Below are 27,494 nucleotides of genomic sequence, written 5' to 3'. Positions count from 1 at the left end.
AGTATACTAGAAATTGAGTTCAGCACAATTGTCTGCATTTCTCTTTGCATGCAATGCAAATTAGGAACAACAGGAGGCCATTTGGCCCATCAAATCTGCTCAGCCATTCAGTAAAATTTTCACTGATCTGATGTTTGGTCTTTATTCCACTGTTCTATCTGGTTCTCACAGCCAATTGACTTTAGTTCCAAATATCTGCCCCTAGGTCAACCAAGCTAACCAATAGTCAGCAGCCCAGAGAGAATGGCTGCTTTTTAGTAGTGGATGGCTTAGCGTGTCTCAGATGTCCGAGAGTGTGTAATATGACATATGATGAAGGAGAAGAATTAGACCATTTAGCCCATCGAGTCTATTCCACAATTTTTTTCTTTAACCCCAGACCTTACCTCCAGTCCATCTGTAACCCTGCCAGCCTCACAACCCCCACAAGTGAGAGACAGATGTCTGAGCTGAGCTGGAAATGAGTTCCTATCAAGCTGTCTTTTCTGCTCTGTCACTGGACTTTGCACTGCTCAGTGATGGGATACTAATGTGCTCGAGGGAGTCTGAATAAAATCCACATCCTTCGGTCAGCCTCACACCAGAGAGTTGAGTGTCTAAACACTGCCCCTGGGCTCTTTAGTCGTTTTTAATTACCCTGTCAGAGATGTGTGGTTTTCTTTTGCTATTTTTACATCACTTAAATAAATTTTAACTGTCTCTGACTATAGGAATCATACTAAGCTGTTAAATGCCTTTGGCAGACAGTTGAGGATGGGGCCCTGGTTTAGGCTTCCTGAGCCTTCTCCTCAGCCTGCCTGGTCAGGTGAAGAGCTAATTTACTCAACCCCCTCGACCAAGCTGAGGTGAGTTTGAAAGTGGGCTGAGCCCAAAATAATGTGGCCCTTCCTACTTCAATGGGATTGGTGCTTCTCAGTCCTGATTTTAAGTCAAAGCTGAGGTCATTTGTGGATTTTTGGGGGAAACCACTCTCGTTCAGTGTTTTGAAACTCAGGAAGTTTTGATCCCAGAGCCTCATCTGGAATTGAAATTGTCACCTGTACAGAGATGCAGTGAAAAGTTGGTCTTGCATGCTGTTCAGACAGATCAGAAGATTAGGACATTATCCCCTAGAAATCGGTCAGTGTCTATCCAAACCAGAAACCCTGGATCAACAGTTCCATGCACACTGGATTCATCACACGAGACAGAGCTTTTGCTGCCGGTAACCAACAGGAACTCAAGAAATGCAGCTATGATCCACACAAGGTTATCACGGCAGCGAAACAACAATACAGAGACAAGATCCAGACACAACTCTCCACCAACAACACTCGGAGCTTACGGCAAGGTCTGCACACCATCGCAGACTTCAAAGCTAGACGCAGTGGTGCTACCAACATCGCTGTCTCTCTCCTAGGTGAGCTAAATCATTTTTACACTCAGCTTGATGTCACCAACACTGAGCCCCCGAGGAGAGCTGTCAATGCAACCTGCACCTCGGTCATCTCTGAGGCTGAAGTACGGAGGTGTTTCCAACGAGTGGACAGCCGCAAGGCTGCGGGACCGGATGGCAGCCCAGGGTGGGTACTCAGAGTGTGCGTGACACAACTGGCTGGTGTGTTTGCAGATAATTTTAATCTCTCACTCTACCGGTGTAGAGTGTCCTCCTGCTTCAAAACATCCATCATTGTCCATGTACCTAAAAAGACCAAGATAACATGTCTGAATGACTGGCATCATATCACACTCACCTCAATAATAAGCAAATGCTTTGAGAGGCTGATCAAGGACTACATCTGCAGCATGCTACCACCCACACTGGACCCCATACAATTCACCTACCGACACAACCAGTCAACAGACAATGCAATAGCCACAGCTCTACACACCATCCTTACACACCTGGACAGGAGGGATGCTTATGTGAGAATGCTGTTCTTGGACTACAGTTCAGCATTCAACACCATAATTCCCTTCAGGTTTGACAAGAAGCTCATAGACCTCGGCCTTCACCCTGCCTTGTGCAGCTGGATCCTGGACTTACTGTCAGATTGCTGTTAGGTGTGAAGAGTGGGCTCCCTCAACACAGAAGCCCCCCAGGACTGTCTCCTGAGACCCCTCCTTTACTCTCTGTACACCCATGACTATGTCGCCACTCACAGCTCTAATCTAATTTCCAGATGTTGCTATATTGATTGGCCTTTCTCAAGTGGCAAGTCTGGATATGGGTAGGTGTCACCAGGGTTGGGAGATCCGTGCAAGTCCAAAGTCGAGGTCAATGCGAGTCCAGAAGTAGTAGAATAAAGGTCAAACTCAGCAAAGTCTGGAAGACAAAGTAGAAGACGGAATCCTGAAGAAGAATGAAGACTGAAGGTGGAGGCCCAAAGGAGTCATGAGGATCTGAAGGAATCACAAGACCCAGGATCAGAGGTCCTTGAAAATCCAGAAGTCGAGGCTTGAAGATCAAATCCGTGATTGGCCTCCTGGGCTGAAGTCTGAAGGTGGAGGCCTGATGTCTGTGAGTCTTAGAATTGGGGATCAAGGACTGGAGCCTTGAAACAGACTTTTCTGGGGTCGGATGGACTGTCTTGAGTAGGTGGGAGGGAGGGGAAAGGTGCTTGATTTACTGCTGTTGTCATTGCCTTTGATCTTCTATGGAACACTATGGACATGCTCTGTGTTGCCGGATTGTGTGATGGTACTTCTGGGCTGCCCCCTACACATCCTTGGGTGCGTTTGTTAACAAAACAGCACATTTCAATGTCTGAATCTTACTGAATACGTTGTAGGGATAGAGAAATAAGGAGTAAGGATATGGGACAGCTGGGAACTAGCATGAACCATATGGATCTCCTTGTCATAATACAGACAGTAAGCGCAGAACATTTGTGGGTCACTGAAGAGGAAAGGAACAATATAAAAGAAAACAGAAGCCATAAAAATTCAGCCCAAATCCTATTGAAGAGGGGAGATACCAACAACAACACAGATATAAAGAGTGAATATGAAAAGAAACTTGTAAGATAAATATTTTAACCACCTTAGGAAAAACAACACTTAGGGCAATACAGACTCTTTAAGGTTGCAGTTATGATGTGTAAGATTCTAATATTGGGGTGGAATGGTAGTGCTGCAGTTAGTGTAAAGTGTTATAGTGCTGTCTGTAATATCGGGGTTTAAATCCTACTGCTGTCCATAAGAAGTTTGCACCTTCTCCCTCTGACTGCATGGGTTTCCTCTTGGTGCTCTGGTTTCTTCCCACGTTCAAAAGATGTATGAATCAGGATTAGTGGTGGGCATGCTACGTTGACACCAGAAGCATGGCAACACTTGTGGGCTCCCAGTGCACGTGCAAACAATACATTTCACTGTATATTTTTATATGCTGTACAAGTGATTAAAAATATTAGTCTTCAATCATTAATATTTTTAATCTTAATTCAAAATACATTAAGAGCAGGCTTTTAGAATTGTTATTTTGTACAGTATTTACATTTGCAGAAGAGAGCTGTATTCAAGATCTCACAAGGAAATTAATATATCATGGATAAAGAGTAATTAAGAAGGTAATAGCACCAAAGGAGGAAAAAAATCCATTGGGCCAAACCATTTCCATTTCAGGGATTTAGGAAAGGGGGATGAATATATTATAGATACCCTACTAAAAACTTGGAGTTTTATTGGATGCACAAATTACCCTTGGATTGGAATATTGCCCATGCTACATAAAAATTTAAAAGTACTGATATCAACTGTCACTTGGGTTTTTCAGCAGATTGGAAATTTACTTTTGTTCAAAGAGAAACTGTTTGGATCTATAAAAGACAGGTCACATCAAATAAGTATGGTTGAAACTTGGAGGAGATAATTGAAGAAACTCACAAGAGATTATTAGTTAGCATTCATGAAAATGATTGACATAGACAGGAAATAGTTGAGGAGTAATAGACAAGGCATAGGGATAATTAAAAGTACTGAAATTGGCAGGATATCACACAATCGTGTCACACAAAGACCTAGATTGGGGCCATGCCCTTTCATGGAGTCTGTAAATGACACAGGTGATGGGAATTTACAAAAAGAGAGAGATGATAAAATAGAAAACAACAAAGACAAGATGGTAAATAGTACAGATGGAGGTTTTAAATTGTAATAGTATTCATTTATTTTGCAAATAACAGAAACTGGCATACAAATTTCAATGCAGGAAAATGTGGAACCATGCATTTTTGTGTAAAAAGACAGAGATCGTTACTGGATTGTAAAATACCAGAGAAACTGAAGGCCCAAATTTTCTTGGATACACAGAGGGATGAATCAGAATATAGTCAAACTCAACAGATGGCTGTTAACAGACAAAGTAGCTTTTTTTAGCAAGTGGGGAGGAGGAAGGAGTAAAAAGTTAAGATGATAGTTAAACAAAGATGAGATGAGGTTCTAGAGCATAAATGCCTACATGGACTGAGTGTGCTTTGAAAACTTCATTTACTTTCAGTGTCATTATATTTCACTGATCATTAACTCTTCATATGGTGGTTTGAAGCTGGATGTGGTTTGGTTGCAGACATTTTGGGCTCCTGTATGAGATTTCCAAAAGGACATTTTTCTTAGCACTAAATTCAGAAATGGCAAAGCTATTCCCAGCCCAGTAACCCACACAAACATCTGGATGGATGTATAAATCGGAAAAGCAATCCCAGTGACGAGGGTAAAACTACAGCCTGACATAGTCACATTCTCAAAATCAGACCTCATTTGGCAGACTCATTCCTCACAGTCTCTGATATATTCTGCCTCACAAGCTGGACAGACCCACCAGAGAGGGTAGCACTGTAGTATATAGACAGAAAGGAGCAAATCTGAGAGTCCACATCAACCACATGGCATCAGGTCAAATATGGACAAGGATTGATTGGAGTTGTGATTGGCACCACTGTATTACCTTCATGCTCCTCTTTGTTGAACAAGTCTTGGAACAGACACTGAAAATAGCAAAGCCACAGAAAATACTCCAGATGGGAAATTTCAAAGTCCACTGCCAAAGATGTCTGAAGAACAGCTGCCAGACTGGGGCTGCAGCAAGCCCTACATAGACACACTGCATCAACAATTCAGGAAACATCTGGTAACATGCTAACGTTATTAAAATGGTGCCAATGAATGTTATATCAGTTATACCTACTGCCTCTACTGCTGGAATCAATCTGCTTTATCCAAAAAGACTCTCTTGTGACTCAACTAATTCTCCTTCAGAGTCAGAGGGCTGGAAACTGCTTGATTTGATGCATTTATAACAGCCATAGAACAAGCACTAAACTGTCCAATGAACCATGCACTCGAGTAGGCTGCAGAAAGAACAACCTGTGAAATGTTAAAAGAGAAGTAAGAAGTAGGGCCCTGATCCCAGGCTTGAATTAAGTCTGCGAGCCAGCTACATTATGAAAGTGCCAATCCCTTGCAGCTGACACCACTCTGGAAGCTACACCAGATAATGAGTAATGTACATGAAATGCTGAGGAAACTCAGCAGGCCAGGCAGCATCTATAGAAAGGAATAAATAGTCGATATTTCAGGCTGAGATCCTTCATCAGGACAAGAAAGGAAGGGGGAAGAAGCTAGAATAAGAAGGTGGGGTAGGGAAAGCAGTACAAGGTAGATGATATGTGAGGTCTGGTGAAGGAGTAGGTAGGAATTGGAGGATGCGGGATGATGTCAGAAGCCAGGAAATGATAGGTGGGAAAGGTAAAGGACTGAAGAAGTAGGGAATTTAATAGGAGAGGACAGTGGATGATGAGAGTAAGGGAAGGAGAAGGGACACCAGGGGGAAGAGATAGACAGGTAAGGAGAAAAGGTAAGAAGAGAATGGATGAAGAGAGAGGGAGGAAGGGGAAAATTTCCAGAAGTCAGAGAAAACTGGATTATTATTGTTCAAACATTAATTACAAATTATCTTTTACATTCCATTTCTTCCAAATTCATAATAGGATTTTATATTTTATAACCTTCCCCAATCTCCTCCTATCAGCCCACTATTTCCTACCCACCTCCCAGTTCTCTTCCCTGCTTCCAGGACCTATATGAATAAATCTTAAAGCAAATGCAATTTTACTACAAGGTAGCAGTCTGGACTCACAACATGACACTCCCATTCAAATGAGCTTCAGGTGTTAATATTAGGACCATTTGAGGCCTATATGTTCCAGGACAGTGATCATGCAGTGTGCCTCCTTGTCTCACCAACAAACACAAGCCCACTCCCGGGCAATTGGCTTCAACTACTTTCAAAGTGGGTCTTTGTTTTATATGCGTTTCACTTAATCAACCTAGTCACGAGGTGTCATACTCATCCTGTGTTACAAAGACAACCCCTACTGTATTACTCAGGATCAGAATCAGGTTTATTCTCACCGACATATGTCGTAAAATTTGTTGTTCCGTGGCAGCGGTACAGTGCAAGATATAACAGTTACTATTACTTACAATTAAAAGAGTGCAAAAGAGGAGTGGTGAGGTTGTGTGCTCATGAACCATTCAGAAATCCGTTGGCAGAGAAGAAGAAGCTGTCACTGAAATGTTGCATTTCAGGATCCTGTACCTCCTTCCTGGTGGTAGTAATGAGAAGAGAGCATGTCTGAGATGGTGAGGGTCCTTAATGACGGATGCCACCTTTTTGAGGAAACACCTTTTGACGGTGGGGAGGTCTGTGCCTCTGATGAGTCTACCATCCTCTTTCAATATTGCACATTGGAGCCTCCATACCAGGCTGTGATAAAGCCTGTCAAAATCCTCTCCTCCGTATATGTGTAATTTGCTAGTGTTTGGTGAAATGCCAAATCTCTTCAAACCAATGAGGTATAGCCACAGGTGTACCTTCTTCATGATTGCACCAGTATATTGGTTTCAGGATAGATCTTTTGAGATGTTAATGCCCAGGAACTTGAAGCTCCTGACTATTTCCATTGCTGAACCCTCGATAGGGATTGGTGTGTGTTCTCCTGACTTCCCTTTCATGAAGGTCTCGGTGAAGTTGAGTACAAGGTTGTTGTTGCAACGCCACTCACCCAACATTCTTTTGGGACCCCTCACCCACCTTCCCTCTCACCTGGTCTTACCTCTCATCCTCTGGCTGGTATTCCTACCCCTCTGCCTACCATCTTATTCTGGCTTCCGCCCCTTGCCCTTCCAAGGTTTCAACCCAAAACATCAACTGTTTATTCCACTCCACAGATGTTGCCTGACTTGTTGAGTTTCTCCAGCTTTTTGTAGGCATTGCTCAAAATTGCCAGCAACTGCAGAATCTTTTGTGTTTATGATCAGCGTCAGACAAGCCCCTTTGTAGATTCCTCATGAAACATGATGCTGTCATTGGGAAGGAGGTACAGGAGCCTTACATCCCACACCACCAGGTTCAGAAATAATTATTACCCTTCCATCATCAGGCTTCTGAACCGGTGTTGATAACTTCATTTGCCTCAACTCCAAATTGATTCCACAACCTGTGGACTCACTTTTAAGGACTCTACAACCCATTTTCTCAGTATTGTTATTAATTAATTTATTTATTACTATTATCTTTTTATTGTAGTTTGCACATTTTGTATTCTTTGGCACATTTTTTTTAATAAATTTTTTTATTGAATTTTCAAATAGGTTACAGAAAGAAAAAAAATTGTCAACCCTTCCCCCCTCCCCTTAACCCCTCCCACCTTAACATATCCCTATAGAAAAAAAAAAGAAGAAAAAAGAAAGAAAGAAAGATTGCCTGGATATCGGAAGATCCCCACATGCTCCATGGAGTTCACAATAGCTTTAATATGTGTATTTATTTCTTTCCCCAGATAACCAATAATTTTATCTTCAGAGCACCTATGTAAATAAGGGCGCCAAATTTTCAGAAATATTTCATATTTATCTCTTAAATTATAAGTAATTTTTTCAAGTGGAATGCAGCTAAAAATTTCATTCTTCCAATGATCTACACTTACGTATGAATCCGATTTCCAAGTAACTGCAATAGCCTTTTTGACTACTGCCAATGCAATTTTTATGAATTCTTTCTGATATTTATTCAATTTGGATTTCGATTTTATCCCTTCAATATCGCCTAGTAAAAATAATGTTGGATTATGTGGAAGTTGTATTCCAATAATTTGTTCCAGTAAAACTCTTAAATTTGTCCAAAAAGGTTGAATTTTAAAACAAGACCAAGTAGAGTGTAAAAAAGTACCAATTTCTTGATTACATTGGAAGCATTGATCAGATAAATTTGGGTTTAATTTATTTATTTTTTGTGGTGTAATATATAATTGATATAAAAAATTATATTGCACGAGGCTTAGCCGGACATTTGTTGTATTTGTCATACTGTCAAGACATAGTCTCGACCAATTTGTTTCTTCAATTTTAATATTCAAATCAGTTACCCATTTTTGTCTTGACTTATGAATTCCTTGTTTAATTGCCTGCTTTTGAATCAAATTATACATACAAGAAATAATTTTTAAAATTTTTCATTTTTGAATTAAAATTTCTATTTCATTAGGTTTCGGCAATAACATTGTTTGACCCAATTTATCTCTTAAATAAGCCCTTAATTGGAAATAACAAAAAAGAGTGTTGTTTGATATTTTATATTTATTCTTTAATTGATCAAATGACATTAATATACCTCATTCAAAACAATCTCCTATATATCTAATCCCTTTTTGAAACCAGTTGTATAAAAGTTGGTTATCCATAGTAAAAGGAATAAGTTTATTTTGAATTAAAGGTCTCTTTGCTAATAAAGATTTATTTATCTCATCATCAACATTTATCTTATTCCATAAATCAATCAAATGTTTTAATATAGGAGATTCTTTCTTTTCCTGTATCCATTTAGATTCCCACTTATATATAAAATCTTCTGGTATATTTTCTCCTATTTTATCTAGTTCTATTCTAATCCATGCCAGTTTATCTTCATCAAAAAAAGATGCAATAAATCTAAGTTGATTTGCTTTATAATAATTTTTAAAGTTTGGAAGTTGTAACCCTCCTAGGTCAAATTTCCATGTCAATTTTTCCAACGATATTCTTGACATCTTACCTTTCCAAAGGAACTTCCTCACACATTTATTAACCAATAACATTAGTAGGCAGAGTAAATGCTGTAAAAATGAATGTATTTCCTAGATTACAATACTTATTCCAAACACTACCAATACAATTCTTTTGCACATTGATTAGTTGTCAGCCTTTGTAGTTTTTGATTGATTCCATTGTGTTTCTTGGTTCTACTGTGAATGCCTGCAAGAAAATGAAGCCTAATTATGCTCCTATGTCTTATGGTCTTATAGTATATGGTGACACATATGCACTTTGATAAAAAGTTTATTTTGAACTTTCAATATAGCACCAAGTGTTATATTTGGCAAAATAAAAGTGGTTCACAAGAAGATATAAAGGATCAAAAGCTTGCTCTAGGAGATAGGTTTTACATAACACATTAAAAAAACAGCAAGAAGAGCTTGTGGAGACTATTTCAAACTCAAGCAACAGAATCAGATTCTAAGGGTCAGTGTCTCAGGGTAAGGAGTCAGCCATTTCATGGAGACATTTCTTTTGAAGTCTTTTTCTCAGAAGCCTGTGCATGTTCAGTTCTTGGACTTGGATGATTGTTGGATACCAATGAGATCAAGGCAGCTGAGAATAAAGCAGAAAACTTAAGAAAAGTTGAGTTCTGATTTGAAAACCAAAGGAGGTTCAGTGGCTGGTGGCCTTCTCCTCCTGTTCTCCTTCTCCTTCCTTATTTCATGATCCCCTCTCAGATTCCATCTTCTTCACCCCTTTGCGTCTTATACCTATCATCATCCAGCTTCTCACAGTATTCCCATTTTCCCCCTCCCCCATCTACCTAACTTCCCTCTCTCACCTGGATTCACCTACCATCTATGGGCTTGTGCACCTCTCGCTTCCCTCCCACTCTTTTACTCTGGTTTCTGCCCTTTTTCTTTCCTATCCAGAGGAAGGGTCTCAGCCCAAAATATTGACTGTTCATTTACCTCCATAGATGTTGCCTGACTTGCTGAATTCCTGCGGCATTTTGTGTGTGTTACCCCTAAAGATACAAGTAATTTGTCCTTGCAGATTCAATCCTATACCTGTGCCTAATCAAGTCACTACATTGGAGTGGTTATTGAATAACAAGCACATGGATATTCAAACAAATTTTTTTTTAAAAACTACACTCAGTTTTGAGGTTGCAAGTTTAATGAACAACTTTCTCCAAATCAATTACTTGTGATTCTCTTTCAGTGGCCAGCATTCACAAGCTGCCTGCAGCATCTGTCCTGACTGATATCAACTTCCCAATGAAAGGAAGGAAGGGAATGGTCGACTGGGCAAGGAACTCCGAAGACAAAATTATAATTCCAAAAAACATATTTGTACCTTCATCACCAGGTGAAGTTGTCATTTCTGGAACTGTTCTCTGCACATATAATTTAGCAATGCACCCAATAAGTAGAGGTGATATATTAAAAAGGGGGAATGGATTTTCCACTGTTCTTAATGTCATTGTCTCCACAGTATGCACCTTTGTTCCATGATTTTTGTAACTCTTAAGAAAGGCATCCCTCAGCACAAAGTCAATCTCCTGTTAATGTTCAAAGTGATATTTAACAAATCTGAGAAATTGGAGCCTAGAACGTAAGGGCATAGTTTAGGTCCTTTGTGCCACGATGCTGCGCCAAAGTTTTAACCTACTCCAAGATCAATCTAAAGTTTCCTACCGGCATAGCTTTCCAATTCTCTTATATCTATTTAACAGTCTCCTTAATATCTCTAATGTCAATGCCTCTACCACCACCACTGGCAGTGCTTTCAATGCACCCACCACTCCCTCGTGTAAAAACATACCTCTGGTGTCTCCCTATACTTTACTCCAATCACTTTAAAATTACACCCTTGCATTAGTCATTTCCACTCTGAGAAAAGGGAGCTGGCTGACCACTCTATCAATGCCTCTTATCTTGTACACCTCTTATCATCTCACTTCTCATCTTCCTTCACTCCAACGAGAAACCTATCCTCATAAAACAAACTCTAATTAAAGCAGCATTCTGGTAAATTTCCTCTACACCCTCTCTAAAGTTTCCACATCCTTCCTATAATTAGGCGACTAGGACTGAACACAATACTCCAGGTGTGTTCTAACCAGAGATTTATAGAGCTACATTACTTTGTGGTTCTTGAACTTAATCACCCAATAATGAAGGCCTTCTTAACTACCCTATCATCTTACATCGCAACTTTGAGAGAGATCTATTGATGTCGATCCTGATTCTGATCCAATTTCTGAAAATATATTCTAAAAGAAGTTAGATGAACATATCCAAGACAAAATTCATAAGGGCAATGGAAATGTGGCAGGAGAGTGGGATCTTTTGGACAAGTAATTGAAAGAGTATAATAATCTGAATGTGTATTGAATGATCCTATGATTTTTTTTTATTTTTCAGATTTGGACGAATCTTCTGTTTTTGTTCTTGGCACGATATTTTACAAAAATTTGGGACTTATTTTGCCCTCCCCAAGGTAAGGCACAGACTTTTCTTATTTACCAGTCTTGTTGGCATTGTTTACACAAGTTCTGTTTGGTTTTCCCCGTTTGTGCTGACTTGCTCGGAGAATCAGAGAATCAACAAAAGGAGGTGTCTGAAATTTTACTTGTGTTTTCTCTTTCACTGTAAATCTTAGGCCACTAACCACTAAATCATTGACCACTAATTCAAATAATCTGTTTGTGCAAATATTTTCCACAGATGTTATGAAGTTCAATATAATTACAAGTCTATTCTTTTGCACTGACTTATTTAATTTATGGTGGCCTTTTAATGACATTCCTTTATCTTTTGTTGTAATGTTTTCTTCATGATTTATCTCATGTTGAAGGTTCGCATCAATGCTTTTTTGAAGGACTTAACAAAATATTCCTTTAACAAGCAGCTGGACAAGTAGAACATTGCTCTAAAATACCAAATGCAGAAACAGGCAATGCTGACATTGCTACATACATACATTGCTGACATTGTTCGGCAAACAAAATAAACTTAAGCTCAGAAGTAGTGCTTCTTTAAACAACAATGGAAACAGAAATTTGACCAATAAAAGCAGATTTTATAGACCATAAAATGCAATGAGTGTAGGATGGCTGCATCTGAATTTCAGGTGCATTATATCAGTCTCAATCATTAACAGCAGTGCAGTCACAAAATTTGATAGGCAGGGAAATTATTTTGCTATCTCCAATTTGCCTAGCCATAGAATGTTCTTGTAAGGTCATATGGAAATGAGATACAAATTGTTCTTACTAGCTGTGGATTAAAGATTAAATTATAGATTAAAACTGTGGTTAAAAAAGCAGAGTCATGATTGCAATGAATATGATGCAGAGGAGATTTGCAAAGATGTTGACGTGATGCTGTGATCTGCAACAACTCAGGCATCAGCTGTGAAGGGAAAAACAGACTTAACATTTCAGTTTCAAGGTCCTTCATCAGAGATCTTGGGGTTCAAGTCCGTGGCTCCCTGAAAGTGGAGCTACAACTCTGTCATTTATGTTAAGTATACATATGCAATCAGTGGCCACTTTATTAGTAGCTCAGGCAATTAATAAAGTGGACATTGAGTGTATGTTCATGATATTCTACTGCTGTAGCCCATCCACTTCAACGTTCAACATATTGCTCATTCAGTGATGCTTCTCGACTCACCACTGTTGTAATGCATGGATATTTTAGTTACTGTCACTTTCCTGTCAGCTTGAATCAGTCTGACTGTCCTTCTCTGGCCTGTCTCATTAACAAGGGACTCATTGGATGTTTTTTTTTGTTTTTCACACCATTCTCTGTAAATTCTAAGAGACTTGTCCATGAAAATCCCAGGAGATCAGCAATTTCTGAGATACTGAAACCAACACATCTACCACCAACAACCATTCCATAGTCAAAGTCACGTAGGTCACATTTCTTCCATGTTCTGATGTTTGATCTGAACAATAACTGAACCTTTTGACCACATCTGCATTGAGTTGCTGACACATGATTGGCTGATTAGATGCATCTATTAACAAACAGGTGCACCTAATACAGTTGCTACTAATTGTATATGATTTGGTTAAAAAAGTGGATGGGTTGGTCAGCAAGTATGCTGGCCATTAGTTCCTATGAAGCAAAACTAGTATCAGGAATGGCTGAGATGCTTCACTCTCAGATGAGCTCAATGCCTTTTTATGCATGCTTTGAAAGGGTGAATAAAACTATACCTGTGTGAATGCCTGCAGCATCCAGTGATCCTGTGATCTCTGTCTCAGAGGCCAACATTTTTCAAGGGGGTGAACCCTTGCAAGACATCGGGTCTTGATGCTGTACCTGATTTGGCTCTGATGACCTGTGACAACCAACTGGTAGGAGTTTAAGGACATTTTCAATCTCTCACTGCTGCAGTTGGAGAATCCCACCTGCTTCAAAAGGGTAACAGCCATACCAATGCCCACGAAAAGCAGGGTGAGCTGCCTCAATGACCATCATCCAGACTAGCACACACATGTACTGTGATGAAGTTCTTCGAGAGGTTAGTCATGGCTAGAATTAACTCCTGCATAAGCCACAGTAGGACTACAGCGGATGCAATCTCACTGGCACTCCAATCTGTCTTGGATCACCTGGACAATAGTAATAACAACAGCAAGCTACTGTTTATTGACTACAACTCACGGTTCAACATAATCATACACTCAGTTCTAATCAACAAGCTCCAATACTTGGGCCTCCATCTTCTTCTGCAATTGTCATAGACTAGTGCGTTCCTACAAAATCATTCATAGTCTTCCCTAACGAGAAGCCCTGGATGAACCATGAGATTCACAATCTCTTGAGGGCCATATTAGTGCATTCAGTTCTGACAACCAAGTTAAATACAAGAGGTCCAGGTACAATTTCCGGAAAGCCATCTGACATGTGAAGAGGCAATTCTGCACCAAACTTGAATCACTGAAGGATGCTTGACAGGGCTTGAATGCTATCACTTCCAACAACATGAAACCAATGTGACATAGATGACAATAAGGCTTTGATGGGATGAGTTCAATGCATTTATGCTCACTTTGACCATCAGAACATGGCAGCACCTTCATGATCTCCCAAGTGGCTGGAGTGTTTACCAATGTCTTTAACCTTTCACTTTGGCAGTAAAGGTTTCAATTATACTGGCAGTTAAGAAGAATGGGTTAACCTGCCTCAATGACTATCATCTACTAGTAATTATATCCACTGTGATGAAGTGCTTTGAGAGGTTGGATGATGAAACATATCAAACTCTGAACTGAGAAGCAACTTGGGTTCACTCCAATTTGCCTATCATCACAACAGATGCCACTTCACTGGCTCTTCACTCAATCCTGGGACATCTACACAATGACCATGTATACATGTCATTGACTACAGCTTGGCATAAAATACTACCATCCTCTCAAAACTAATCAATAAGCTTCATCCTGGGCCTCAATACCTCCTTCTGCAAGTAGATCCTCAATTTCCTCATTTGCAGACTCCAGTCAGTTCACATTGGCAACATCTCCTCCACATTTTCCATCAGCCCAGGTGCTTTAAAAGGCTGTGTGCTTGGTCCCTGCTCTACTCACTTTATACTTATGACCGTGAGGCTAAGCGCAGCTCCAATGCCATGATGAAGTTTGCCAACCTCACCACTGTCTTTGGCCAAATCAAGAATTTTGACACATCAGCAGAAAGGAGGGAGATTGAAAATTTGGCTGAGTGGTGCCACAGCACCAACTTCTCACTTAGTATTAACAAGCTCAAGGAGATGATTATTGATTTCAAGAGGAAACAAGTGGTCCATGAGCCACTCCTCATTGGGGGACCAGAGGTGGAGAGGGTCAGCAACTATAAATTTGTCGGTGTTAGCATTTCAGAGGACCTGGCCTGGGTCCAGCTCATAAGTGCTATTACCAAGAAAGCTTGGCAGCTCCTCTTCTTTCTTCAATGTTTATGTAGATTTGGCATGTCACCTAAAATTTTGACAAGCTTCTATAGATGTGTGGTGCACAGTATATTGATTAATTGTATCATGGTCTGGTATGGATACACCAATGCTCTTGTATGGAAAAGTGTAGAAAAAGTAGTGGATACAATTCAGTTCACCACAGCTGAAGCCCACCCCACCATTGAGCACATCAACATGAAGCACTGTCGCAGAAAAGCAACATCCATCATCCAGGCCATGGTCTCTTCTTGCTTTTGCGTTCAGGAAGAAGGTACAGGAGCCTCAAAAACCCCACAAGCGGTTTACTATTTCCGTTTCGGCTGCAACGTTGTTCTATTGCGTTCATGAAAACAATGAAATTCCGTGCTGCTACCACCATCTGTTCCGGCACGTCATGACAGCTTTTTTAGATTTCTCCGGTTACCCCATCCACACTGCTCTGCCCAAGCGGCGTTTTCAAAATTGCACACTCTGGAGAGCGTTTCTGAAAATCTCTGTTTTTGGGAGGCGAATACGCCGTTTTAGTGTGGATGGAGGGTAAAAACAAAGAGAAAAAGCTTTGGTTATAGATTTATCTAGTGTAGTGTGGGCATAGTCTGAGTCAAAAGGTTGTGGGAACAGTTTTGTGATGGGGTGAGTGAATTTATCCCCTCTGTTCAAGAGCCTGATGGATGAGGGGTTATCGCTGTCCCTGAACCTTTCTTCTGGTTTAAGATAGTGCTTGTGAAACTTAGCAAATGCTTGCTGATTGCAAATAAAATGTACAACAAAATACTTCATTAATTACACTTTTTTCAGTAAATGATCACTGCAAACAATAGACTGTAAGCGTAGTGTCAGAGTTGGGCTTTTGAACTGCCAAAATGACCTGTGAGTTTTGTGATGGGAACTGAAGTTTGGAAGGTTGCAGCCTGGTGTGTTCAGGCTGAATGACAGTGGCAGGATCCAGGCCAGGGAGCAGGGACTGAGCCACCGTTTGGCTGGTGCAGACTTGGAGGCAATTCAATTCAGCAGAACCAAGATGAGGAGAGCGGAGGCAATGCAGAGTCATGGCAGCTGGGCCCAGACCCTGGCCTGAGAGGGAAGACAGATTCGAAGTTTGATTGACTTAAGTGCCAAGCCAAATAGGAAAATTTGGGTACAGTCCGAATTGTGGTGGTGGGGGAGTTGATCCGAGAGTGTATCAAAGTGGCAGGGCCTGGGTCCAAAAGCAAGGGGTGACCTGAGGTTTGAACAATTTATGTGCTATGCCAGATTGAAAAGGTCAGGGTGTTGGGGCCAGAGGCAAGGGATAGGCCAGTTCAACAGCTGCTCAGCAAGGTGTACTCATCTTTGCACTGAACTGTGACTGTGGCCTGCAACTATCACAGAGTAGACTCACTTTTGTAAACTTCAGATCTGAATCCTATTTGCTTACTTTTATTGTTTGCACATCTTTTTTCTCCGCACATTGGATGTTTGATGGTCTTCTTTTGTTTTAATGGGTTCTATTTTGTTTCGTCGTTCTGTAACTGCCTATAAGAAGATGAATCCGAAGGTTGTATAAAGTATGCCTACTTTGATAATAAATGTCCTTTGAACTTTGAATCTGGTGGTGTGGGTCCTGAGGTTCCTGTACCATTTTACTGTTACCCTTCAATTGTGGGCACAATTCAGTGATGGACCAAGTGAAGTTGGGTGAAGATTCAAGAGACTGATGGCTGAGGGGTAACAAGAAGATGGTTCAACATTGAGAAGAGGGCATGGCCTGGATGGTAGGGGTCCTTGATGATGGATGCTGCTTTTCTATGAAATACTCTGAGCAGATGAGTTCAATGGTGGGGAGAGCTTTAGCTGTGATGGACTGAGCCATATCCACTATTCTTTGTATGCATTTCCATACAAGGGCATTGGTGTTTCCATACCAAGCCCTGATGCAACACATCAATAAACTCTCCACCACGCATCTATGATAGTATTGGATACAAAGCTGTAGTTGATGCAGAACACTCGGACGTATGCATCTTCACTGTTCAGCTGTTCCAGAGTTGAGTGAAAAGCCAATGAAATAGCATCTGCTGTGGATCTGTTGTGATGGTCGGCAAATTGGAGTGGATCCAAGTCACTTCTCAGGCAGGAGCTGCTATGTTTCATCAACCACCTCTCAAAGCACTTCATCACAGTGGATGTAAGTGCTACTAGACAATAGTCATTGAGGCAGATTACCATACTCTGCTTAGGCATCAGTATAATTGAAGCCTGCTTGAAGCAGGTGGGTACCTCAGACGGCTGAAGTGAGAGGTTAAAAATATTGGTGAACACTCTAGGCAGTTGATCATACAGGTTTTTAGTATTCGTCCAGGTACCCCATCTGGGCCGAATGCTTTCTCTGGGTTCACCTTCCTGAAGGATGCTCTCACTTTGGCATCAGAGACTGAAATCAGAGAGTCATCGGGGCTGTGAGAGTTCATGGACTTTTCTCCATATTTTGATGGTTAAAATGATCATAGAAGGCATTGAGCTCTTCAGGGAGTGAAGCATTGTTGTCACCTACATCACATTGTAGGAGGTGATAACATTCAAGCCCTGCCACAGCTGTCAAGCATCCTTCAGTGATTCAACTTTGGGCTGGAATTGTCACTTTGCCTGTGAGATGGCTTTATGGAGATTGTATCTGAACCTTTTGTACTTGTTCTGAATGCCACTGATCTGGCCCCCGCCAAATTGCAAATTTCTGCTTCTTCCAGTTCTTCAGGTTGAGAAAGATTCTGTATGATCTTGTGGGGGCACACTCATCTAAGAATGTTTCTATAAAGTCTGTGACAGCCATGGTGCATTCATTCAGGTCCTCTGATAAGTTCTGGAACATGGCCCAGTCCACCAACTCAAAGCAATCCTGTAGCCGCTCCTCAGCCTCCCATGACCACCTCTCTGTTCTACTTATCTCTGGAGCCTTGCTCTTTAATCTCTGCCTATATGCATATAAGAGAAGGACAACCAAGTGCTCAGATTTCCTGAAATGCGGTCTAGGTATGGAATGGTGGCATTCTGATTAGTGGCATAACAGTGATCAAATGTGTTGGGACTACTGGTGCTGGAGGTTATATGCTGAGGATAATTAGGTGGAGATTTCTTCAAACATGCCTGATTTTACTCCTCAAATATAATTTTAAATCATTGAAGTAGCCGTTTCTTCTTGGTCACATCAGCATTCAATATTGACTGCCTGATTAATGTTAGTGTGACGTGAACTGCAGTCAGGTCAGGATCACAGATGAGAACTCTTGGTAGGTAGACAGTCAGTACTTAATCGTCAGATATTCCAGGCCGGGGAGGCAAGAGTGTGACAAGACAATTATCTCTGAGGACCATGAATGGTTTGTCATGAAAAACAAATCCAACCCTCCCCCCCCACCCCCCCAACATTTTGCCTTCTCTGAATCAACAGTCCAGTCCGGTCTATCATGTGTACCGAGAGGCCTCTTTGGGAGAAATTAACGTAATAAGAGTTCCTGCTAAGTATTACAAATGATGGTTGAGACAGAGAGATTTTGCACAAATGGGAAACAACAGGAAAGTGAAACTGAGACCATGATTAGATTGGTGGATGTGGGTTCGACTGTAACATTTAAGAGATGTTTGGATAAGTACGTGGATGCGAGGGGTATGGAGGGCTATGGTCCAGCTGCGAATCAATGGGATTAGGCAGAATAAATTTATCTAGATGGGCTGAAAGGCCTGTTTCTGTTGTAGTGCCCTGATCTTTCTGAATGGGGACTAGAGCTAGGGGAGACTGAGCGGTCTACTCCTAGTCCCATGTCTTCTACTTCACTCTATGCCATTTTTGCCTTGTGTTTGTTGGTGAAAGTACTTTTTACTTTAATTTAATGTTAATCTTCTCTTCTATTTAATATTTTAATATCACTTCTATGTTTGAATCATATCTGCACATTTGCTAAAAAAGTACATTATTAAAGAAATGATTCCTACAATCATAAACCAGTTAAGATCACATGTGCCACAGTTTTGTAAGGGTTGCTATTTAGTTCAGGATGTGGATTTTCCCCTCTGGACACATGGAATTAGAACCTCCTTCAAGTGGATCACAGCTAGAGAAGTGGGGAGAGACCCAGTTTCTGTGGACTCTGCATTGCGTCAGCACAGTGTGTCTAGTTAGGCCTACATGCCACTTTGCTGAAGTGAAAATATCTGAATCAGGATTATGTGTCATATCTCTTGAAACTGAAAGGCTTTTTTTAAAGAATTTATTTCACACAAAGCATACTGATGCTGTATCAAAGCTCAGCAAGTGATGGGAACAGAATTCTAGAAACTCTCAATAGCAGCATTTTGATAGTGCCTTCACAACATATCTGCAATGATTCTTGAAGTTGGGTCATCATCAACATCACAGGAACAACGCTGGATGGACAATAAATGCTGCTCCTGCACATGCTTTCCGATCTGGGAATGAGTTTGAAAGCTTTGAGTAGTGTCGAAACAATATCCTTGCACCCAGCATCAGTGAGACCAAGGATCTGATTGTGGATTTCAAGAAGGGGAAGTCGAGGGATCGCACACCAGTCCTCATCAAGGGAATGGCAGTGGAAAGCGTGAGTGGTTACAAGTTGCTGGGTGTCAACATCTCTGAAGGTCTATCCTGGGCCCAACATATTGATGCAATTACAACAAAGGCACAACAGCAGCTATATTTCATGAGTAATTTCAGGAGACTTAGTATGTCACCAACAACTCCTGAAAAGTTCCTCAGTTGTACAGTGGAGAGCATTTATGCTGGTTGCATCTTAAAAGCTGCTGAAAGTTGCAAACTCAGTCAGCTCCATCATGGCACTAGCCTCCCCACCATTAAGGACATCTTCAAAAGATGATATTAAAGCTGAGTCTGATACAGATGATACAAAGATTAGTGGTAGTGTGGACGGTGTAGAAGATTGCCAAAGAATACAGCAAGATATAGGTCAGTTGCAAACATGGCCAGAAAAATTACAGATAAAGTTAATCCATCAAGTATGAGCTGATGCACTTTGGGAGATCAAATGTAAAAGGACAGTACATAGTTAATGGTTGGTTTCTTAACAGTTTTGATATTCAGAGAGATCTTGGGCTCCAAGAAAATAGCTTGCTGAAAGTGGTGAGGATATATTCCTCATGGAAAGTGGATGATAAGGTAGTAAGAAGGTTTGTAGATGGCATGCTTATCTTTATTAGTCATGCTATTGAGCTCAAGTGTCAGGAAGTTATCTTGCAGCTTTTTAAATCTCTGGTTAGGTTACATTCAAGTCTGGTATGTAAAGGCTTTGAAGATGTTTCAGAAGAGGCACCAAGACGCTGTCTGGATTAGAAGAAGAGTTTCGACAGATTTGTCTTGTTTTCTCTGGTTGGGGGCTGAGGAGAGATCTGATATATGATTGTAACATTATGAGAGGCATAGATAGAGTAGACAGCCATATCTTTTTACCAGGGTTAAAATGTCTGAGGCTAGAGGACGTGTATTTATTGTCAGAGGTAAAAAGGTCAAAGGAGGTGTGTGAATTTTTTATATACTTAGAGTGATGGGTGCCTAGATTGCACTAGCAGGGGTAGTAGTGGAGGCAAATATGATAGAGGCATTTAAGCGGCTCTTAGACAATTATAAATGTGGAGAATATTTTCACCCAGATTGTAGGTGGTAATATGAAAGACAACGAAAGGGTGACAGAGGCCATGCACGCTTAAGCTGAACTTCAATGTGGATTTAGAGACCTATGACCTGAAGGCCCATGAACCCAATACTCAAAGGTAGGATTAGGTTAGGTGACTCTTTCCATATTGGCTCAGGTATAATGGACAGAATGGCCTCCATTTGTGTTGTAAATAGCATTAAGAGAATCAACATAATCAGCAGATTTCCAGTTCAGGTTGATTCTCTGTCTATTAATTTTGTTAACTGAGTCTTTAGTCAGTCTCTATTGTAAACGTGGTTACTGTAACTATACAATATTGTTTAGGCAGATGCTCATTACTCAGTTTATTTTTTCTCAATATCCTCTTGGTATGGAAGCCCCTTGAATTACTCTGTTGTTTAGCCAGCTTTTTAAAATAATATGTAATGTCTAGCTGGGTATGTTCATAATCTTTTAAGTTTGCACTCCAATTACTCATTTGTCTTTATATGGTCACTTAGTTACCTCAAATATTGTGCAGATTTTTTCAGTTAGCTACTCAATTCTCTTCCAATATTTGGGTAGATCTTCCATTGCCCCCAAAATCCCCATACCAAGCTATGGTTTCCAGTGTGGATTTGGGTACAGTCTTCCCTGAGAGCCCACCATCCAAACTAAGCTTTCCAGTGTAACCTTGGGTTGGAAGATTTGTCTCATTCACTTAGCACAGCCACTGAACACACTTTGACATCTAAGCAAAATCTTTGCTGCACAAAGTGCTGGTATTCTGTAATGCATAGCCCATAGTGTTTGGTGAAAACAGTCAATCAAGATTCTCAACAGAAAACTGGATAGGCATTTGAAAGGGAGTAAAATGGAGGAGTAAATGGAGACCAAATTGCATGGAAATGCCAATGCCCCTGAACTGAACTGCACAAAATGGCCCAGACTATCACAGGAAAAGCCCTCCCCCACCATTGAGCACATCCACAAGGAGTGTTCTCACAGGAAAGCAGCTCCCACCGTCCAGGCCATGCTCTCTTCTGGCTGCTGTCATTAATAGAAGGAGGTTGAAGAGTCGTAGGTCCCACACCACCAGGTTCAGTAATGGCCAATACTCCAGAACTATCGGGCTCCTGGACCAGAGTGGATAACTTCATTCAGCTCAACAGAAAAATATTTATTTATTTATTTATTTATTGTTATCATTATTATTATTGTTGTTGTTGTTAGTTTTTTTTCGTTTTGTATTTGCACAATTTGTTGTCTTTTATACATTGGTTGTCCATCTTTGTGTGTAGGTTTTCATTGATTCTATTGTATTTCTTTGAATCTACTGTGAATGCCCAGAAGGAAATTAATCTCAGGGTAGTATATGGTGACCTAAATGTACTTTGATCTTTCGGTTTGGAAAGGCAAAAGAATAGAACTGAGGAAGGAGATCTTCTAGGAGCCAGTGTAAACTTGATGCTGTAAGATTTAGGAGATTACAATGTATTTCTTTGAAAGCATTTTTGCATAAACAAGGAATCCTAGTCACTCAGGCAGAGCTCTATAGGATGTCTTCTCAGTAAGAGCACTGCCTACTCACTTAGCTAGATGCTGGTTCAAGATATTCTGATTACTTGTATTCTTATCAGAGCCTTTACGCACATTTATTGATGGACTCAACCGCTGTTCATGCTAGCAATTTTATGATGTGCATGGTCCATTTAATTAGAGGAAATAGCAGCAGTTTGGGGCTATTTGTATTAAAGTAAATTAATAAACAAACTAATCTTTAAGTGATGAATATAATTGAATTTTAAGTGATGATCATTAAGCACTGTTTCTATTACAATTAGATGAAGTTTAACTCTTTTTGTGCAACAATGCCTCGTTCCATAACTATTGACCGTTGTTCAATAATACTGTACTCAGAAGACATCATCAGCAATAAATGTATTGATCTACTCATGTGCAAATCCTTTCATGTCTTTAATGAAATGGTGGAGGCATGAATTTCTTAGGATTAAACAAATGTTTTAAAAAATTTGATTGTACTGTATAATTCTGACTTTGTGCTTTTCTAAGTCCCAGTCAAATATTTTAGAAGGCATGTGGCCCCTCCCTCCACACTCTTCATGATTTTGCTTTACTAAATCATTGACTCTCTAGGGGTTTGAACACAGCTGGGCCGATCCATTAGAAACTAAACAAACTGGAAATAAGCTATTTTGATTCTGGATTGATAAGCTGATATTAGGTTGCAGGCATTTCTACCGGGAAGGTATGAATTATTCCGGCAAGCCTTACGAGGAAGGCATGGTCTAATGTAAGGCACTTACAATCAAACTTTTAAAAAAATCTTTTGAATATTCAACAATGATTTCATACTCATCACCTGTGTTAGTTAATGTTCTGCATTATCACCTGGACACAGATGGGTTCTAGCAAACTGATGGATAATGTGCCTGTGCCTCAATTGGTGGTAGACACTCTTGGCATGCACTAAAACCAAGACGTTAACCTTTAAGTTTCAAACTCTGGCACAGAAGGTAAAAATGTTGAGCCACAACAGAGGACGTGCAGCCAGTACCTGAAAGAAGTGGTCCAGAAGTAATAATCTTAGCATCAAAGGCAGGTGTAGGTTATTCTGACCTTCATGTCTGCTGCACCATTCAATAAGATCTTACTGTGCTTTTATGTCAGTGGCACCATCCTGCACCAGCCAAGATCCCTGATTCCCTTAATAACCTTTAGTGTGGTAGGAGTCACCCTCAGGTCCCAAACTTTGCAAGAGAGTGCCTTTATATTAAGGGCTTTCCAATGGAAAACTCTGAGCCATCCCAATCTCTTATTACAGCCAATTCTCCCAAAGTGTGTTAGGACAGGAGAGAACAACTTGTTAGATTACTGATTAGTTAGACCTTAATAGGAGGATTATTGAGTCAGTGGAATGAGATCCTTTGTCAAGATCCTGCTGAATAAATTAAGATCCTTAGGAGACCAGTCAGATTCAGACTCCTAAGTGAAAAGACGATTTGCCCATTACACCGGCAAGTGCCCATAACATTGGCATGGCCCGTTCTAAGCTGGTAAGGAAGGCGGGCTCTGTCGTGGGCAAAGTACTGGAGAGTTTAACATCGGTAGCTGAGCGAAGGGCGCTGAGTAGGCTACGGTCAATTATGGAAAACTCTGAACATCCTCTACATAGCACCATCCAGAGACAGAGAAGCAGTTTCAGCGACAGGTTACTATCGATGCAATGCTCCTCAGACAGGATGAAGAGGTCAATACTCCCCAATGCCATTAGGCTTTACAATTCAACCGCCAGGACTTAAGAACTTTTTAAAAGCTATTATTAATGCTTTTTGAGATAGTGATTTAGATGCATATCATATTTTTTACTGAGTTAAGTATTGTATGTAACTAGTTTTGCTACAACAAGTGTATGGGACATTGGAAAAAAAAGTTGAATTTCCCCATGGGGATGAATAAAGTATCTATCTATCTATCTATCTATCTATCTATTGGTGAATGCCTCTGGATCAATGCACTGAAGACTAGATAGAGGAACTCAGTAAGTCAGTCAGCATCAATGGAGGGAAATGCACAGTCAATGTTTTGGGTTGGGGGCCTTCAAATGGATTCTGAATTATTCTGCCTGATATATAGATCCATTTTAATGCATTTGTTGTAGCTACTTGCTCTGTATTTTCAAGATTTGTTCTGTTCTTATTTTGAATAAACAAGGCACCCTAATCAGTCAGCCATGGAAGCACATGCATGATCTATTCTACTTCATTTGACTATATTGTACATGGTGCAATGTCATATCGACAGCACACAATTAACCCCATCGTGAATCTCAGAATGAAACAAACTAGCTGGCCAAATTATGGTCTATTCAAAAACTGGAGATCTGAAATAAAAACAAAAAAAATTGCAAATACTCAGCCAGTCAGGCAATTGGTCTACAGGATCTAGGAGCATTTTCTGTCCTCTTGCCAAACAAGGCAAGAGTCTTCTTCATTACTTATTACTTTGGGATCAAACAGGACTTGCTGCAAACCCAGTTATGTAATAGTACACAGTCACTAGATGGATTGGCCTATGCAGAAGCATGACAGATGGTAGAATATTGAGGTGCCTATTCTGATAGTGTAGGGCAGGGTTAAATTAACATCAAGAAGCTTTGATGAAAACAGCTGTAGAAGGAGGAGAAGCTAGCTTCTGAGAGACAACAAATGTAATTGAAGTGGAGAAGTTTCACTTAAGACATGAAGGAATAAGGACTAGATCAAGAATTTTCTAAGTGGAAAAAAAACACCAAAGTAATTTCTTTGGTTGATGGAAACTGCACTATTGAAAATCTGAAGGGAATAGCCTTTTTTTTTTACCAGAGCAAAGTCATGGTGGACATTGAACTGTAATAATTTAAACAATATTTCAAGGAAAATGAAAGTCATAACCACTGAGAAAATGAACTGAAGAAACAGAGTGTTAAATGCAATCAGTAGAAGATTGGACAGCATTGGAGGCCATGTGGAAAAAGACCCAAGTGGTAGGAGAATGGATTCTGGGAACACCCTGGATTAATGGAATGGAGCCAGTGGATGCAATACCAACCATGGCAGGCCTGTATCTATTGGTTTTCCCCTCGTTAGTAATGTGATTGCAGTGTTTTTCATGGAATCTACATGATGCATTAGTCAACCTATTGGTTGCTTATGTTCATCTATTAGATGGACTAACCCTGATCAACATAAGTGATAATTTTCTTTTTTTTGCCGTTATACAAATGAATCATATACACATTATTGAACCTGGTGTGCTAGAAGCAATCTTCTTTCTAAACTCAAAATTTGTCTTTAATCATTAATGCTAAACATTCTCTGGCAACCAAGGTTCAACCTGGCCCTGACTTCCAGTGCTGCCTGTGTAGTATTTGCACACTATCCCAGTGATCACGTGGATTTCCTTCAACGCTTTGGTTTCCTCCCATGTCCCAAAGATATATGTGTTGGGAGAGTTAGTTGCCCATTGTAATTGTGCTTAGTGAGTGGTGGGGAGGCTCTGGGGAGAGTTCATGGGAAAATGGAAGTAGTTGGTGTAGGAATAGTATAAACGGGTGATTGATAATCAACACGCACTCAGTGTGCCATAGGCCCTGTTTCTCTGCTGTACAACTCTATAACTCTGGTACTGAACCCCATTAGCAATTGCCAGTGCACAGTCAGTTCCCCTGAAGTACAGAGCCAATTGTGCACAGGTGTCTATAACTCACCCATAGCATTTCTGCACATATTTAGTCCCAGTAACCCATGATAAACTTCCTCTGCACTGCCTCTGCCTCTCTGTCATTCTTTAGGATGTTAATTGAAGCTTAACCCTTTGATCCATGTTTTGATTATCTGGTCTTCTGAAATGCACTGCTCCCAGATCATACGTGGTGGTTGTCAATCATGTGAGCCTCGCCTATATGAAATCTTTTTGGCTATACAACTCTAACCCCTTTATTGTTGGCACTGTCAGCTGGTTATCTACAGGTTATCACTATCTGTAGGCACATTAGGGTACAAGTGATAACCAGATCACAGGCACTCAGAACTCAGGTCCCACATTCAGACCACCTGAACTAAAGATATTTACTAACAGTTTGGAAAAAAAAGTAAGATATTGAAAAGGTATAATTTTTGGAAAATGACACATTAATTTATAAAATAAATGAAACTGTTCTTAGCTAAACAAAAATCTTCCCCATGCATGCCTTTCACCAGAGGAGCAATGATCTCATTCAAGCGACCAAGGTGGTTCTGCACAGTCACATGGTCATCAGCGTAGTGCTATCATAGCGCCAGCGCCCCAAGTTTAATTCCACTGCATTCTCTGAGGAACTTGTACGTTCTCCCCGTGACTACATGGGCTTCCTCAAGGTGCTCCCATTTCCTCACACATTCCCAATATGTGCGTGTTAGGAGGTTAACTGGGTGTAACAGTTTCACTGGGCCAGAAGGGCCTGTTACCTGGTACATCGCAAAATAAAAAACATATGTGCCAGCTGTGGCTGATGTAATGGTGGGCGACTGGGCTCGATGGTGAGACCAGCTGCACAGTCAGACATCAGTTGTGCACTCATTTAACCTCCAGCACATCCCCACTGCTCACTTCACTGCTGTGCTCAGTCATGGAAGTCTGGGGCATTCTGCATCACAGACTGCAACTCATCAGATCTCCAGTCACCAGACAGCTGCCAGCATAGTCAGGACCAACATCACCTGACACAGCTCAGTGATAGATCTGTCTTTTTACATTCCTGTGAAGCAGTTCCAAGTGATTTATACTGTTGCAGGTGTTTTTTCTTACTGGTAACCTGTTCAAAAATAGATTGAGGTTAGGTTTACATTATCTGACCAGTGTGTTGATCAGTAGTGTCACACGGTATTCAAGGTTGTACTAAAGAGTAGCACAAGACAAATCCTACACACTTATGGAGAGCTGGCGGGCATTCAGCCTTTGCTCGGTCTTGTTCTCAGCTCTGTTAAATCAGGAGGAAGCATTAGAGAGACAGACAATACTTGAAGCAGATTCAAGCTGCTCAGTCTGATTTCCTTCAGCATATTATTCCCAAAATTCATTGTATTTTGATGGCCAGTAAAGATCTCTGTGATTCCGTTCACGTTGTTGATCTTATTCACATTAATGTTGCTTCACTTCCATCGTTTGACCTTTCCGCTGTTTTCCCTTGTCACTGCTAAACCTGAAATGTTTTGGTTTCCAACAGTGCAGCACCATTGTAAAAGAGCAAATTATTTCCCATAGCATTTAATAATTGAATCCGTG

The 27,494-nt window shown here is 40.6% G+C and overlaps 1 protein-coding gene across 9 annotated transcripts in view; it reads left to right on the top strand.

Annotated features, from left to right (window-relative positions):
- Positions 1-27,494, top strand: part of adgrb3 (adhesion G protein-coupled receptor B3) — a 766,644-nt gene that overhangs the window by 418,303 nt on the left and 320,847 nt on the right. For all 9 annotated transcript variants that reach the window (XM_073056508.1, XM_073056504.1, XM_073056509.1 and 6 more), the window contains 2 exons: positions 10,279-10,425; positions 11,484-11,559. In XM_073056508.1, the coding sequence (XP_072912609.1) occupies positions 10,279-10,425; positions 11,484-11,559 (223 nt within the window). The remainder of the gene's footprint in view (positions 1-10,278; positions 10,426-11,483; positions 11,560-27,494) is intronic.

The sequence above is a fragment of the Hemitrygon akajei genome, chromosome 9, assembly GCF_048418815.1.
Source record: "Hemitrygon akajei chromosome 9, sHemAka1.3, whole genome shotgun sequence".
In the NCBI taxonomy this organism is placed as follows: domain Eukaryota; kingdom Metazoa; phylum Chordata; class Chondrichthyes; order Myliobatiformes; family Dasyatidae; genus Hemitrygon; species Hemitrygon akajei.
This window is presented reverse-complemented; position numbering and strand designations above follow the sequence as displayed.